General features: G+C 44.7%; 1 protein-coding gene across 8 annotated transcripts in view; it reads right to left on the reverse strand.

Annotated features, from left to right (window-relative positions):
• The window catches only part of sema6a (sema domain, transmembrane domain (TM), and cytoplasmic domain, (semaphorin) 6A), a 152,680-nt gene that overhangs the window by 55,147 nt on the left and 80,069 nt on the right, over window positions 1-17,464 (reverse strand). For all 8 annotated transcript variants that reach the window (XM_067982996.1, XM_067983002.1, XM_067983000.1 and 5 more), the window contains exons 2-6: window positions 15,422-15,561; window positions 14,964-15,081; window positions 3,117-3,177; window positions 1,175-1,237; window positions 751-852 (exon numbers count right to left, since the gene is read on the reverse strand). In XM_067982996.1, coding sequence (XP_067839097.1) covers window positions 751-852; window positions 1,175-1,237; window positions 3,117-3,177; window positions 14,964-15,081; window positions 15,422-15,521 — 444 coding nt within the window. In that variant the 5' untranslated portion in view covers window positions 15,522-15,561. The remainder of the gene's footprint in view (window positions 1-750; window positions 853-1,174; window positions 1,238-3,116; window positions 3,178-14,963; window positions 15,082-15,421; window positions 15,562-17,464) is intronic.

Here is a 17,464-nt window from a genome sequence, read left to right on the forward strand (position 1 = left end):
CAGAATTTGTGACTGGTTCAGTTTGTATTTGATCATTCCTTTTCGAATTTGAGTGGCTATTCATTCAAAATTCCAGGAAGTACCAATAACTCTCTATCACTGCAATCAAGTATATCACAGGCACAAAATGACAAATTGACCACCTTGCTCTAATGGAACCTGGATGAGAATTACAACCTTCAAACTATCTCTGGCACTTTTATACCTCCTCCATTCATTTATGACACCATTAATATTGTGTTCGACAGTACTCTCACTTTGTATAGTTCTCAAAAACTTGTGCGAGTTTGGATTGATTACTTTGTTACTAACATCCCCTCACCACTGCCATCCTGTCACTCCATGGCACAAGGCCTGGATGGAATCACTTAAATACTGCATCTTTTAGTTGGTACCTGGAGAGACCTGTATTAAAGACACTATAAATAAGCTGCAACCCTGCTAAAAATTTCAGGCAATACATTGTCCCTTTTAAACACTACACAAACCAAAGCTGTAAATCTTGGACAGCGTATGAGTTCAGCTTGATTTGGATCCGTTTTATTGTCATGTTTTGTATGATCAAAAGACTTCTATGTACAGTATGTAGTATTCTTCGAAACAAATTATTCAGGCAACATACAACTGATTTTAAAAAGTGAAATTCGAACAATGAATCACAGTAAGGTTATGATCACCTGATGTTGTCACCAAGCATATTAATGAGAATGCTGATTTATCCTGCTCAGAAAGGCATTTCAAGAAACATACCTTATAGTTTCTGCACGATGGGTTGAAAGCATTTGTCCCACAGACAAATAAGGTGTCATCATTTCTTTTCAGAAGCAACTTAATGAAATTGTGACATTCATCCTAAACCAGCAAAAAAGATCTCAATGTTATAGTCATCTTACAATATAGGTATGTTTCATTACACAATTATTATTGTAAGCCGTGCCTCAAAACCTTATATCTATGCACAGCTGAACAGCAAGATGTTATTTTCCTCCTCCAAGGATTCACGATTGTAACGAATAAAGCCATCAACAGGGAAAACCATTAGGAGGTAACTGATAAAGCCAATGAATCACATTAATGACAGAATCAGAGGTCGATCAGCGATCATGTTATACGATAACAGACACAGAGAATCTGCACTGAAGTGGCATCTATTAGGGAAATAGTGCTCACTTACCTTATGCTTTCCTTTCATCCTGCATATGTCTATGTCAGCTTGTTTAGATCGCCATGTTAACTTCTATGATGAGGAAAAGAACCAGCTCGTTAAAACCAGGTAGTGTCTTACGCATCTTATTTGTTATCAATAAAGAATACATAGCGTCGTATTCAACTTTATACCTGCTGTGTTAGAAAGGTAGCATGGTACTTTTAACATACAGCAATATGTAAAGACACAGCCAAATGGCTTTTTTTAGTACTAACTGACAGTCTATGTTGACTCATGGTTAACAATGTGGTTTGACATTGCTATAGATGACTAAATTACTACACAATATTCTATCGTAGTGAGATTTAATTTCCACTGGATTATTTGTTTTACAAACAATGCAAAATAATCTGAAGGTGAGAGACTTAAATTTTGTGCAAACTAAATGTTTACTTAACTGAACAAATGTGAAATAAATATGGCTGTGCCTTATAAACAAAGAATTACAAAGAATGTACAGCACAGAAACAGGCCATTCAGCCCAACAGGTCCATGCCGGTGTTTATGCTCCATGTGAGCCTCCTCCCACACTTCTTGATCTACCTTATCAACATAGCCTTCCATTTCCTTCTCCCTCATGTGTCTATCTAGCTTCCCTTTAAATGCATCTATTATGCTAGTCACCTCAATTACTCTGTGTGGTAGCAAGTTCCACATTCTAACCACTCTGGGTGAAGAAGTTTCTCCTGAATTTCCTATTGGATTTATTAGTGACTATCTTATATTTATGGCCCCTAGTTCTGGTCACCCCTGCAAGTGGAAAAATCTTCTCTACGTCTACCCTATCAAACCCTTTCATAATCTTAAAGACTTCTATCAGGTCACCCCTCAGTCTTCTCTTATCTAGAGGAAAGAGCCTCAGCCTGCTCAATCTTTCCTGATAGGTATAACCTCTCATTTCTGGTATCATCCTAGTAAACCTTTTTTGCACCTTCTCCAGTGCCTCTTTTTCATTTTTATAGTGTGGAGACCAGAATTGATTGCAGTTCTCCAAGTGTGGTCTGCGGTCTAACCAAGGTTCTGCACAAATTTAGCACAACTTCTCTGCTTTTCAATTCTATCCCTTTAGAAATGATCCCTAGTGCTTGGTTTGCTTTTTTTATGGTCTTATTAATCTGCGTTTCTACTTTTAGTGATTTGTATATCTGTACCCTTAAATCCCTCTGCTCCTCTACCCCATTTAGACTCTTATTTTCCAAGCAGTATGTGGCCTCCTTATTCTTCCTACCAAAATGTACCACCTCACACTTATCTATATTGAAATTCATTTGCTAATTACACACCCATTCTGTAAGTTTGTTAATGTCTTCTTGTATTTTGTCACAGTCCTCCTCAGTATTAACTATACCCCCCAAACTTGGTGTCCTCTGCAAATTTTGAGATTGTACTTCCGATTCCCGAGTCCAAATCGTTTATGAAAAGGTGAACAACAGTGGTCCCAGCACCGATCCTTGTGGAACACCACTTCCCACATTTTGCCAGTTTGAATAACTACCTTTAACCCCCCACTCTCCGTTTTCGGTTTTGTAGCCAGCTTGCTATCCATTCTGCTAATTATCCCCTGACTCCACATACTCCATGTAAACAGAGCATTAAGTGCTGGGATACATGGGGTCAGTCCAACTCAGTCCAATTTGCAAATGCATAGCTTGTTTGCCAAGATGTGTTCCACTCGAATAAAGTCTTCCCATAATGGCAGCTAATGGGACTGGTGCTTTGAAATTTAATGTCTGGATTTATCTAAAACTTGCTTATACTAAAGATTTTAGTTGTCTCCGTCTAGCCCACACTTTACTAGCAGTTGTTTTAATTTACAGTAGTCGAGTCTTATCTGGGTTCTGCATATGGGGCCTCATGTTTAAACTGTGACAGCGTAGTCACAGAAACAAAGAAAACACACGCTACTTACTTTGTTAAAATTAATCTGCTCTGTGAAGGATGTATCCATTTCAACAGTGTAAATATGGTCTCTATAAATAGAACAAAGAATCTACATGTTCATTTCAGGCTTTAACCACAGTCTGCAGAATCTTATCGCACTAAACAGACAGCAAGTCAGGAGGAGCAAATCATTCCATTTTAAATGCTCCACAACATAATAATACAACTATTACAAATGGATTAGAAAAGACTTTAGTCAATGGATTATTCATAAAAAAAGCAAATTGATTTCCCAATAGCTCAGTTTACCCAGTGAGTAGTTGAGCCATACAGAACTTGAGGGAGCCTAGATTTGATCCCTGATCTGTGCTGGAGGTTCCTGGTCCTGCTCGCAGCCCAGCAATCCCTGTCAGATGTGCACGTGTGGCTATCAGATGAGGGTAGGATCAGTTTCTGCTGTAATACCCCCATCCCCCTGCTCTCCCCATGGTCAAAATGCCTGCCACTGCTTACCATCCAGGCTCACAAATGAATAATGAGCATATGGGGTGAGGTAGTTAAGGGCACCCATAATGTGTAAAACCCTATCACAGCAAGGATTCACGCCTTCAGAAGAGGACGGTAAAAAAACATTGATAAGAAAATTTTCTTTTAACAAAAAATTAAATGTTAAAACAATTTCATATTTATGACAATAAATGCATCAATTGTGAACCATAAAGTGTGCAGTTTCTTATACTCCCATTTTATAAGTAAAATAACAATTAAAGATCTTTGTGGTCATTAATGGTTTCATTGAAGCTGTGTGTCTTTCATCTCATTAGTGTCAGATTTACAGCAGAATTTCAGTTTTACGATGTGTTCCGCATTTCTTTCCAACCACTTTTTCCAATCTACAACGAGTGGAAACAAGCGATCTGTATGTTCTTAACAAGCAAATTAAAAACTCTAAATACCGTTGGAAAGTTCCTGAAGGTTTTGATATTAACCTCTAAAGGTTAAACACAGCCTCTGCTGATAAGATCATTTCTACCAACGTAATAGTAGAAAAGGAGAGTCAGTGTACAGCTGTACATCATATAGAGAACGGCCAGAGATGCAATTTCTAGCACCTACAACACAACGACTCTTTCCAATACAGAACACTGACAAGTACAATTAGATCTCCATAAAGTAATTGTATATGGAGAGGTGGACATAGGACACCAATCTGAAAGGAAGACCAACAGCGAATTTGAAACCCTTGGCTGGGCATTTTTAAAATTCACCCTTGCATATACCCTTAACTTGAAACCTTTCCCGAGGTGGTATCATCTGACTTTAAGCAATAAACAAAACACTGTTTATACTTGACAAGGACATGCTCAAAGTGGCACGTTTCTTTATTCTAAATGTTAAAATTAAATTGCAACAACCACAATCGCAAAACATTTTAAATCATGCTTTGAGCCTAATGCATTTCATCCACTCATTCAAAACTAAACACAGACAAGTGGTCCATTGTGTTTGTTAAATTTTCCTTTATGAAATGTCAAATTGCTTACATATTGCTGAGAACTGCACTTTCTTTACAAATACCCACCAATCTTCCTACAGGGGAAAACCATTAGCACATCAGGTGCAGGGCTATTTTTAAATTCTTCTGCATACATTCCCACTGTGAGAGCAGAATAGGCAGCAGGTTTGCCTGGGAGGGGAAAATGTAGTTATCTGGAGCAATTCAACACATTTCCTTACTTTCTTTTTGGGTGTCATTAAATATGTGTAAACTCTTGACTGATAAATGTATTTCACACAGGATGGTTACAATTTAGAAATGCAGTTGGTTTCAGGCACAGAGTAGCACACGGTAATTTGTTGCTCTCTCATCGTCCCCTCTGTACAGTACTGTGGCAGACCTATTCAATATATAGCCAATTAATAAAATGGTCAGTTCTATGTAGCACAGGCAATTAATTAAATGTGTAATCTCAACAAAAATAGACCTTTATTACTGTTACATGGAACTATTAATGGAAAATGCTTAAAAGGGCACCATCTTCACGAGACAGGTTTTTTTACAAAGCAATAAAAAGGTTTGTTATATATACACATGATGATGAGAATAAGATCAAAAAGACCTGGTTCTGCTATCAGCCAGGGCAGTGACAAGGCTGCTAAAATTGCTGGCAGCATCCTTGGGCCGGGGTGGGGGAGGGCGCAGGGTGCAGGAGAAAGAGAAAATTGCTAGGATTCCTATCCCTGCTCACAAATGAAGAATTCCCACTTAAATGAGATACTGGAAGGGAACCAGTACTCATAGAATGGTACCTCAGCCAGTCCCTTCAGTGGAGGTGGGAAGGGGAAAATAGGCAGAGTGGATCATGTCACTGGTTTGTGATTTCATGTTAGAAGAAAATGACACATGGCTCTTCTCTCCAAAAGGCAAACCAAACAAACACTTTATTTTTCATCAAAAACTTTGTAGATGAAACACAAATAAACTTCAAAAGATAACTCAAAGCCCGCCTGTGCTTTTAAAACTGATAATTGAAGAAGATTAACCTGCTTCTTTATATGTTCCAATAAGCAGTCCACAGGAGATTAAGGCAAATTTGATTTCCTTTCATTTGTGCACTGCCATTATATACCTGCTATTGGTATTCTCAGGTAACTAAAATCACAGAACTTAAAAAGATACTGGGGTAGATTTTAATGTCAAGCCAGGAAGGGAGCGGGGTGGAAGATTTCCGGGTGTGAAACCCAGAAGGTAAGTGGGCTGGTCGCAATTTCGGGCCAATCAACGCTTCCGGGTTTCGTGCCCAGCAGCCAGCCTGATTGGGGGGCAGAGGAACAGATCGAAGGGCAGAGGAACAGATCGAATGGCAGAGGAATAGATCGAAGGGCAGAGGAACAGATCGAAGAGCAGAGGAATAGATCGAAGAGCAGAGGAACAGATCGAAGGGCAGAGGAACAGATCGAAGGGCAGAGGAACAGATCGAAGAGCAGAGGAATAGATCGAAGGGCAGAGGAATAGATCGAAGGGCAGAGGAATAGATCGAAGGGCAGAGGACCAGATCGAAGGGCAGAGGACCAGATCGAAGGGCAGAGGAACAGATCGAAGGGCAGAAGATCAGATCGAAGGGCAGAGGAACAGATCGAAGGGCAGAGGACCAGATCGAAGGGCAGAGGAACAGATCGAAGGGCAGAGGAATAGATCGAAGGGCAGAGGAATAGATCGAAGGGCAGAGGACCAGATCGAAGGGCAGAGGACCAGATCGAAGAGCAGAGGAATAGATCGAAGGGCAGAGGAATAGATCGAAGGGCAGAGGACCAGATCGAAGGGCAGAGGAACAGATCGAAGAGCAGAGGAATAGATCGAAGGGCAGAGGAATAGATCGAAGAGCAGAGGAATAGATCGAAGGGCAGAGGAATAGATCGAAGGGCAGAGGAATAGATCGAAGGGCAGAGGACCAGATCGAAGGGCAGAGGACCAGATCGAAGGGCAGAGGAACAGATCGAAGGGCAGAGGAACAGATCGAAGAGCAGAGGAATAGATCGAAGAGCAGAGGAACAGATCGAAGGGCCGAGGAACAGATCGAAGGGCAGAAGATCAGATCGAAGGGCAGAGGAACAGATCGAAGGGCAGAGGACCAGATCGAAGGGCAGAGGAACAGATCGAAGAGCAGAGGAATAGATCGAAGGGCAGAGGAATAGATCGAAGGGCAGAGGAACAGATCGAAGGGCAGAGGAACAGATCGAAGGACAGAGGAATAGATCGAAGGGCAGAGGAATAGATCGAAGGGCAGAGGAATAGATCGAAGGGCAGAGGACCAGATCGAAGGGCAGAGGAACCGATCGAAGGGCAGAGGAACCGATCGAAGGGCAGAGGAATAGATCGAAGGGCAGAGGAATAGATCGAAGAGCAGAGGAATAGATCGAAGGGCAGAAGATCAGATCGAAGGGCAGAGGAATAGATCGAAGGGCAGAGGAATAGATCGAAGGGCAGAGGAACAGATCGAAGGGCAGAGGAATAGATCGAAGGGCAGAGGAACAGATCGAAGGGCAGAGGAATAGATCGAAGGGCAGAGGAACAGATCGAAGGGCAGAGGAATAGATCGAAGAGCAGAGGAATAGATCGAAGGGCAGAGGACCAGATCGAAGGGCAGAAGAACCGATCGAAGGGCAGAGGAATAGATCGAAGGGCAGAGGAATAGATCGAAGAGCAGAGGAATAGATCGAAGGGCAGAAGATCAGATCGAAGGGCAGAGGAATAGATCGAAGGGCAGAGGAATAGATCGAAGGGCAGAGGAATAGATCGAAGGGCAGAGGAATAGATCGAAGGGCAGAGGACCAGATCGAAGGGCAGAGGAATAGATCGAAGGGCAGAGGAATAGATCGAAGGGCAGAGGAATAGATCGAAGGGCAGAGGAATAGATCGAAGGGCAGAGGAATAGATCGAAGGGCAGAGGAATAGATCGAAGAGCAGAGGACCAGATCGAAGGGCAGAGGAATAGATCGAAGAGCAGAGGTCCAGATCGAAGGGCAGAAGATCAGATCGAAGGGCAGAGGAACAGATCGAAGGGCAGAGGAACAGATCGAAGGGCAGAGGAACAGATCGAAGAGCAGAGGAATAGATCGAAGGGCAGAGGACCAGATCGAAGGGCAGAGGACCAGATCGAAGGGTAGAGGAATAGATCGAAGGGCAGAGGAATAGATCGAAGGGCAGAGGACCAGATCGAAGGGCAGAGGACCAGATCGAAGGGCAGAGGAATAGATCGAAGAGCAGAGGAATAGATCGAAGGGCAGAGGAATAGATCGAAGGGCAGAGGAATAGATCGAAGGGCAGAGGAATAGATCGAAGGGCAGAGGAACAGATCGAAGGGCAGAGGAACAGATCGAAGGGCAGAGGAATAGATCGAAGGGCAGAGGAACAGATCGAAGGGCAGAGGATCAGATCGAAGGGCAGAGGAACCGATCGAAGGGCAGAGGAATAGATCGAAGGGCAGAGGAATAGATCGAAGGGCAGAGGAATAGATCGAAGGGCAGAGGAACAGATCGAAGGGCAGAGGACCAGATCGAAGAGCAGAGGAATAGATCGAAGGGCAGAGGAATAGATCGAAGGGCAGAGGAACAGATCGAAGGGCAGAGGAATAGATCGAAGGGCAGAGGAATAGATCGAAGGGCAGAGGAATAGATCGAAGGGCAGAGGAACAGATCGAAGGGCAGAGGAATAGATCGAAGAGCAGAGGACCAGATCGAAGGGCAGAGGAATAGATCGAAGGGCAGAGGAATAGATCGAAGGGCAGAGGAATAGATCGAAGGGCAGAGGAATAGATCGAAGGGCAGAAGATCAGATCGAAGGGCAGAGTAATAGATCGAAGGGCAGAAGATCAGATCGAAGGGCAGAGGAACAGATCGAAGGGCAGAGGACCAGATCGAAGGGCAGAGGAATAGATCGAAGGGCAGAGGAACAGATCGAAGGGCAGAGGACCAGATCGAAGGGCAGAGGAACAGATCGAAGGGCAGAGGAACAGATCGAAGGGCAGAGGAATAGATCGAAGAGCAGAGGAATAGATCGAAGAGCAGAGGAATAGATCGAAGGGCAGAGGACCAGATCGAAGGGCAGAGGACCAGATCGAAGGGCAGAGGACCAGATCGAAGGGCAGAGGATCAGATCGAAGGGCAGAGGAACAGATCGAAGGGCAGAGGACCAGATCGAAGGGCAGAGGAATAGATCGAAGGGCAGAGGAATAGATCGAAGGGCAGAGGATCAGATCGAAGGGCAGAGGACCAGATCGAAGGGCAGAGGAATAGATCGAAGGGCAGAGGAATAGATCGAAGGGCAGAGGAATAGATCGAAGGGCAGAGGACCAGATCGAAGGGCAGAGGAACAGATCGAAGAGCAGAGGAATAGATCGAAGGGCAGAGGAATAGATCGAAGGGCAGAGGAACAGATCGAAGGGCAGAGGAATAGATCGAAGGGCAGAGGAACAGATCGAAGGGCAGAGGAATAGATCGAAGGGCAGAGGAACAGATCGAAGGGCAGAGGAATAGATCGAAGAGCAGAGGAATAGATCGAAGGGCAGAGGAATAGATCGAAGGGCAGAGGACCAGATCGAAGGGCAGAGGAACCGATCGAAGGGCAGAGGAACCGATCGAAGGGCAGAGGAATAGATCGAAGGGCAGAGGAATAGATCGAAGAGCAGAGGAATAGATCGAAGGGCAGAAGATCAGATCGAAGGGCAGAGGAATAGATCGAAGGGCAGAGGAATAGATCGAAGGGCAGAGGAACAGATCGAAGGGCAGAGGAATAGATCGAAGGGCAGAGGAACAGATCGAAGGGCAGAGGAATAGATCGAAGGGCAGAGGAACAGATCGAAGGGCAGAGGAATAGATCGAAGAGCAGAGGAATAGATCGAAGGGCAGAGGACCAGATCGAAGGGCAGAAGAACCGATCGAAGGGCAGAGGAATAGATCGAAGGGCAGAGGAATAGATCGAAGAGCAGAGGAATAGATCGAAGGGCAGAAGATCAGATCGAAGGGCAGAGGAATAGATCGAAGGGCAGAGGAATAGATCGAAGGGCAGAGGAATAGATCGAAGGGCAGAGGAATAGATCGAAGGGCAGAGGACCAGATCGAAGGGCAGAGGAATAGATCGAAGGGCAGAGGAATAGATCGAAGGGCAGAGGAATAGATCGAAGGGCAGAGGAATAGATCGAAGGGCAGAGGAATAGATCGAAGGGCAGAGGAATAGATCGAAGAGCAGAGGACCAGATCGAAGGGCAGAGGAATAGATCGAAGAGCAGAGGTCCAGATCGAAGGGCAGAAGATCAGATCGAAGGGCAGAGGAACAGATCGAAGGGCAGAGGAACAGATCGAAGGGCAGAGGAACAGATCGAAGGGCAGAGGAACAGATCGAAGAGCAGAGGAATAGATCGAAGGGCAGAGGACCAGATCGAAGGGCAGAGGACCAGATCGAAGGGTAGAGGAATAGATCGAAGGGCAGAGGAATAGATCGAAGGGCAGAGGACCAGATCGAAGGGCAGAGGACCAGATCGAAGGGCAGAGGAATAGATCGAAGAGCAGAGGAATAGATCGAAGGGCAGAGGAATAGATCGAAGGGCAGAGGAATAGATCGAAGGGCAGAGGAATAGATCGAAGGGCAGAGGAACAGATCGAAGGGCAGAGGAACAGATCGAAGGGCAGAGGAATAGATCGAAGGGCAGAGGAACAGATCGAAGGGCAGAGGATCAGATCGAAGGGCAGAGGAACCGATCGAAGGGCAGAGGAATAGATCGAAGGGCAGAGGAATAGATCGAAGGGCAGAGGAATAGATCGAAGGGCAGAGGAACAGATCGAAGGGCAGAGGACCAGATCGAAGAGCAGAGGAATAGATCGAAGGGCAGAGGAATAGATCGAAGGGCAGAGGAACAGATCGAAGGGCAGAGGAATAGATCGAAGGGCAGAGGAATAGATCGAAGGGCAGAGGAATAGATCGAAGGGCAGAGGAACAGATCGAAGGGCAGAGGAATAGATCGAAGAGCAGAGGACCAGATCGAAGGGCAGAGGAATAGATCGAAGGGCAGAGGAATAGATCGAAGGGCAGAGGAATAGATCGAAGGGCAGAGGAATAGATCGAAGGGCAGAAGATCAGATCGAAGGGCAGAGTAATAGATCGAAGGGCAGAAGATCAGATCGAAGGGCAGAGGAACAGATCGAAGGGCAGAGGACCAGATCGAAGGGCAGAGGAATAGATCGAAGGGCAGAGGAACAGATCGAAGGGCAGAGGACCAGATCGAAGGGCAGAGGAACAGATCGAAGGGCAGAGGAACAGATCGAAGGGCAGAGGAATAGATCGAAGAGCAGAGGAATAGATCGAAGAGCAGAGGAATAGATCGAAGGGCAGAGGACCAGATCGAAGGGCAGAGGACCAGATCGAAGGGCAGAGGACCAGATCGAAGGGCAGAGGATCAGATCGAAGGGCAGAGGAACAGATCGAAGGGCAGAGGACCAGATCGAAGGGCAGAGGAATAGATCGAACGGCAGAGGAATAGATCGAAGGGCAGAGGATCAGATCGAAGGGCAGAGGACCAGATCGAAGGGCAGAGGAATAGATCGAAGGGCAGAGGAATAGATCGAAGGGCAGAGGAATAGATCGAAGGGCAGAGGACCAGATCGAAGGGCAGAGGAACAGATCGAAGAGCAGAGGAATAGATCGAAGGGCAGAGGAATAGATCGAAGGGCAGAGGACCAGATCGAAGGGCAGAGGACCAGATCGAAGGGCAGAGGAATAGATCGAAGGGCAGAGGAATAGATCGAAGGGCAGAAGATCAGATCGAAGGGCAGAGGAACAGATCGAAGGGCAGAGGACCAGATCGAAGGGCAGAGGAATAGATCGAAGGGCAGAAGATCAGATCGAAGGGCAGAGGAACAGATCGAAGGGCAGAGGACCAGATCGAAGAGCAGAGGAATAGATCGAAGGGCAGAGGAATAGATCGAAGGGCAGAGGAATAGATCGAAGGGCAGAGGACCAGATCGAAGAGCAGAGGAATAGATCGAAGGGCAGAGGAATAGATCGAAGGGCAGAGGGATAGATCGAAGGGCAGAGGACCAGATCGAAGGGCAGAGGACCAGATCGAAGGGCAGTGGATCAGATCGAAGGGCAGAGGACCAGATCGAAGGGCAGAGGAACAGATCGAAGGGCAGAGGAACAGATCGAAGGGCAGAGGAACAGATCGAAGAGCAGAGGAATAGATCGAAGGGCAGAGGAATAGATCGAAGAGCAGAGGAATAGATCGAAGGGCAGAGGACCAGATCGAAGGGCAGAGGAACAGATCGAAGGGCAGAGGAACAGATCGAAGGGCAGAGGAACAGATCGAAGGGCAGAGGAACAGATCGAAGGGCAGAGGAATAGATCGAAGAGCAGAGGACCAGATCGAAGGGCAGAGGAATAGATCGAAGGGCAGAGGAACCAATCGAAGGGCAGAGGAACAGATCGAAGGGCAGAGGAACAGATCGAAGGGCAGAGGAACAGATCGAAGGGCAGAGGACCAGATCGAAGGGCAGAGGAACAGATCGAAGGGCAGAGGAACAGATCGAAGGGCAGAGGACCAGATCGAAGGGCAGAAGATCAGATCGAAGGGCAGAGGACCAGATCGAAGGGCAGAGGAACAGATCGAAGGGCAGAGGAACAGATCGAAGGGCAGAGGAACAGATCGAAGGGCAGAGGAATAGATCGAAGGGCAGAGGAATAGATCGAAGGGCAGAGGACCAGATCGAAGGGCAGAGGAACAGATCGAATGGCAGAGGAATAGATCGAAGGGCAGAGGAATAGATCGAAGGGCAGAGGATCAGATCGAAGGGCAGAGGAACAGATCGAAGGGCAGAGGAATAGATCGAAGGGCAGAGGAATAGATCGAAGGGCAGAGAAACAGATCGAAGGGCAGAGGACCAGATCGAAGGGCAGAGGACCAGATCGAAGGGCAGAGGAACAGATCGAAGAGCAGAGGAACTGATCGAAGGGCAGAGGAATAGATCGAAGGGCAGAGGACCAGATCGAAGGGCAGAGGAACAGATCGAAGGGCAGAGGAACCGATCGAAGGGCAGAGGAACCGATCGAAGGGCAGAGGAACCGATCGAAGGGCAGAGGAATAGATCGAAGGGCAGAGGAACCGATCGAAGGGCAGAGGAATAGATTAGGGGGCTGGGAAGAAGAGCGGAGATGGCTGGAGGTCAGATGAAGAGTCAAGAGGTAGGTGGGGATCCACCATGGGGGGGGGTGTCCACCATCGGGGGGCGGGGTCCTGTTGGCCAAGTGAGCTTGTTGGGCCTGGATGAATCGCCCCTGCTCCTCCGGACCCAAAAGCAGTGCATTAAAGGCACTCACCTCATCGATCCAGCCCTTCCCGCCTGCTTTCACCTGACGTGAATGGGAAACGATGGGAAATCCAAACAGGTAAGGTTAAATTTGTTTTATTATTCCAATACACAAAATATTAAATATCTCAAGTATCTCAATGGGTACATTTCCCTTTTAAGTATCGGCCCACCGGCTTTAAGTGGGGGCGGGATTTCCTGGTGTCTGCTCCCCACATGCAGACAAACTTGCCTGGGTTAAATCCAGAAGTGGGCATGTTGGGGAGCTGGGATGTGGTCCCACTTTAAAAACGGAGTACTTTTACTCCCTACCCGCCCTCAACCCACCCATTCCTGGGGGTTAAAATTTACCCCACTAACTTCATAAATGTTTGTTTGGAAAGCATGGTTTGCCAACACAGTGCAATGCTGTAAATTATGCTGACCAGCATCAAGAAGTCACGTGTGGGTGGCATCATTGTGATGAAAGTGAGATGGCTTACTTTCCTCCTAGAACAAAATGAAAGCTTGCTCCTTTTTTCATGATGACAGTGCCCATTTTAAGTTTTGTAGAAAACACTTATCATCTCCATAAGATGGTTTCCCTTAAATCTACCTTTACTAAAAATTAAGAAAACCAAACAGATATTAACTTTAATATAAAAAAAATTAAAACACCTTTTCATACTATTACAGAATGGTGCATAAACCTGGTTACCATCCTGCCGAGAGAAAGATGAATTACTTGTCTTCTTTCCTTCCATTTTCTTTTTAATATTCTTTTTAGCTGTCCAACACTAATTGAGTTATGGGATCTCCCACAGTCCAAATAACTTTTCTTTTCCAGTCTCCAGCTTCAAAATTGAATTTAGCTTCCATAGTTTTATCTCAGGCAATAAATTAATGCCATTGTGCAAAAATAATCTTCTAAGACCTACTCTAACATGTACAGTACATACTCCCCCGTCATCTGTGTAAGTTTACAAATTGCATTTCATCCTTATTTAAAGGCCAATGTCTTTATGAAACTTGAATTTTCGTTTCGGGGGGAAGGAGTACAACATGATGGCATCCCATGCAGTGATACAATTACATGGTTCATGGCATCACCTGGGGTTGTGAACAAATGGGGGGAAAAAACACTTTCATGAAAATAGTGATTATTTATCTCAGATTGCAATCTCATTTCTTACAAAGGCAAACTGAAAAATTTGTCTAGACATGCATTTTTATATTCCGATTTGTAATGGTAGCAGGCTACTGACTGATATGTATATATTAATATTTTAGATCACAAGCTTTGGAATAAAAACAATCAACACTCATTGCGGGTAATTTTGACTTTGTGCGATAGCGTAAAATGGGCGATAGCTAATCGGCCGCCCAGTTTACATCGCTCCCGATTTTTAGTTCCATTGACTTCAATAGAAATAAAAATCGGGAGAGATGTAAAACGGGCTGCCAATTTGCTAACACCTGCTTTATGCTATCGCACAAAGTTAAAAGTACCCCTACTGTCCTTTATTACAAATATAGGGATAACAAGCAGCTATTCAAAGTTCAACATCCTGTCAGCAACACTTAGCTTTGGCGGCATCTATAATCCAGAGGGTGTTCAGGTGACCTTGTGTCAGACCTCTGCCAATACTAATCTGTATGGAGTTGAGGTGCAGATCAGCCACGATCTAATTGAATGACAGAACAGGCTCGAGGGGCTGAATGGCCTTCTCCTGTTCCTATGTATGCGTGTGTGTATATATATATATATATATATATATGAAACAACACTGTAATGTGCCTGCTGAGATCAAAGACTTATCCTGTAAGGTATAACAGGTGCAAAACCATTTCCTACTACTGCACGGCATAGTGCTAGTACAAACCCACTGTCTATAACTGCCAACCAAGAGCTGTGCTTAAAGCATTCTCTTTATATAACATAAGCAGCTAGAGCCACTTTCTTTGAATTGGGAGACTTCAGAACATTGGTCAGTAATTCAAGCCCAAGAGTTTGACAAGTTAATGAAATAATACTGACCTAGCAGCAATGTAGAGTGTTCGATTCATTTTCACAATCAGCTGGATGTCCAGCTTGTGTCTTTGTGTGTTATTGCGTCCTGGTTTGTGACCCAAAAATATCGGATATTGTTTTGTATCTGTTAAGGGAGAAAGAATGTAACCACATTAACCCAATCAGTCTGAATTACAATTCCCACACTCAGCCCATCACTCTTTGTACCCCAAGGCAGTGAAGTAATATCACAGCAGATTTCACAAGCACTCATTCCTGTAATCCTTGTTACAAGTCAGCAGGGACACTAATTCCATCACAAGGTAAAAATTCTTACTTGGGAGGAAATTACATTTTTTTACACTGTGCTGTGTTAGAGGCATTTAACTAGCTCCAGACAGATGCATCATTTTTCAAAGTTCTCTCATTTATTTTTTGGGTCTACACTTAAGTCAGCAAATTACAACATTTATTTCATAACTTACAGTTGCCATGTGCAATACTGATAGGCTCAGAGTCTTCGGGGAAACCAGCCCCAGCAAAATGTAGTAGCGAAAAATATAGCAACAAGGCCTCAGACTTCATAGTAGCACAGCTAGCTTGCGTCTTATATTTTCACTTAAGCCTGAAGAAAAAGGGGAAAAAAGCAGATGTCAGCTTTGTGTCCATTGGTAGGTTTTAATATTACTGTGAAAGACTCGCAACAACAAATAATAGTATTTTGCACTCTCCATACATACATCCATTGTTCAGATATTAATGGAGATATATATATATTTAGAGAGAGAGAGAGTGAAAGAGAAAGTGAGAGAAAAAGAGATAATGCTGAGCCTGTGTTCCAAAATTCAAGTAGATATCTGGGAAAAGAAATCCCAACTGTTTTAAAAGCATAGAAACTGGGAAAATGTTTGCCCTTGAATGCCAAATGCTTTTCAGATGCACACAGTTGTTTTTATATCAAACAATTCACACTACTGCAAAATAAACCAAACAAGAATGAGTAAGAAAAAATGAGAATGGAGTAAGATGGACTAGAGGCTTCAAACCTAGTGCCATTGTTTTGCTGGTGCCAGCTAACCAGCCCTGAAGAAAGCTTAATGAAACACTCTTTTGTACCAACTTTTAATTACCAAATCAGAAACAGTATTTAATTTATATTCTTCTGGGCCCTGTAAGGTAGCATAACCTGCACATACCTAAAACCAACACTGCAACGTATTCAACAATTAATTCATTATGTATTCAAATCTTGAGCAATGGTGTGAACAGCGCAGTCCAGAATGATGTCTGCATATGAACTTACCTCTCTGCCTTGGGATGACTATAGAGTCAGCACAAGAGACTGTCCAAATGTTACTCTGGCAGAGACTGTAACCTCCATGGTTTGATAATAAAAGGTGCTAACGAGGCAGTGACGTCTGATGTCACTGCAATTCCATTATCTTAAAGCAACATAGGTAAGTACGGCTCAATAGCTGTCATTTAAGCTGAGTTCATTGCAAGAATTATTGTAAAGAGGGCAGATCTGATACTTATTGCAAATGACACCCATAGTAGACCTCAGTCCAGCAGAGTCAGTGGTTAATAATGTAAACAAGGCCTCCTGAATTCATTACATACCCCGTTTAGAGTTGCAAAAGGACATCAGGATTTGCACGCCAATTTAATCAAATCTGACCTTGACTTGGAATGCTGCATGATCTAACCTCTGTGACCCTACCAAAACTGAGTTGGCACAGATCCACCTTAGGCCCTGCTCTCACTCCCAAATCTGCTCTGATTCCTGGTGAATCCTGGTCACTAAGAAGGTGCTTGAGCTCCTCTCTCAAATCCCACAAATATGCAAACACACTCTCTGCCTCCAATGACTGCTCCTGCCCTCACACATAGATAGCTTGTCTCCTGCTTAATGATGTCTCCCCTTCTTATCATGGCCCTGTACAGGGAGCACAAGAGGAAATATGGATTTATAAAGAATTAAACAGGACAAAATAGTAGGTGCATGTAGATAGCGCTCGTGTGTGCCCGTATTTTTGAAATATTGCATTTTTAATTCTGTATTTCTTTTGCTGCTCCCCATGCAGCAGGCAAATGAAACAGGGGAATGATTACAGTGCATGGAGCTGATAGCAAGAATTGTCAGGAAAGCGGTGGCCATTTTCTCATAGAATCATTGAAATTTACGGCACAGAAAGAGGCCATTCAGCCCATCGTGTCCGTGCCGGCCGAAAAACAGCCATCCAGCTTAATCCCACTTTCCAGCTCTTGGTCCGTAGCCTTGTAGCTTGCGGCACTTCAAGTGCATATCCAAGTACTTTTTTAAATGTGATGAGGGTTTCTGCCTCTACCACCCTTTCAGTCAGTGAGTTCCAGACCCCCACCACCCTCTGGGTGAAAACATTTTTCCTCAACTCCCCTCTAATCCTTCCACCAATTACTTTAAATCTATGCCCCCTGGCTTTTGACCTCTCTGCTAAGGGAAATAGGTATTTCCTATCCACTCTATCTAGGCTCCTCATAATTTTATA

The sequence above is a fragment of the Heptranchias perlo genome, chromosome 4, assembly GCF_035084215.1.
Source record: "Heptranchias perlo isolate sHepPer1 chromosome 4, sHepPer1.hap1, whole genome shotgun sequence".
Lineage (NCBI taxonomy): Eukaryota > Metazoa > Chordata > Chondrichthyes > Hexanchiformes > Hexanchidae > Heptranchias > Heptranchias perlo.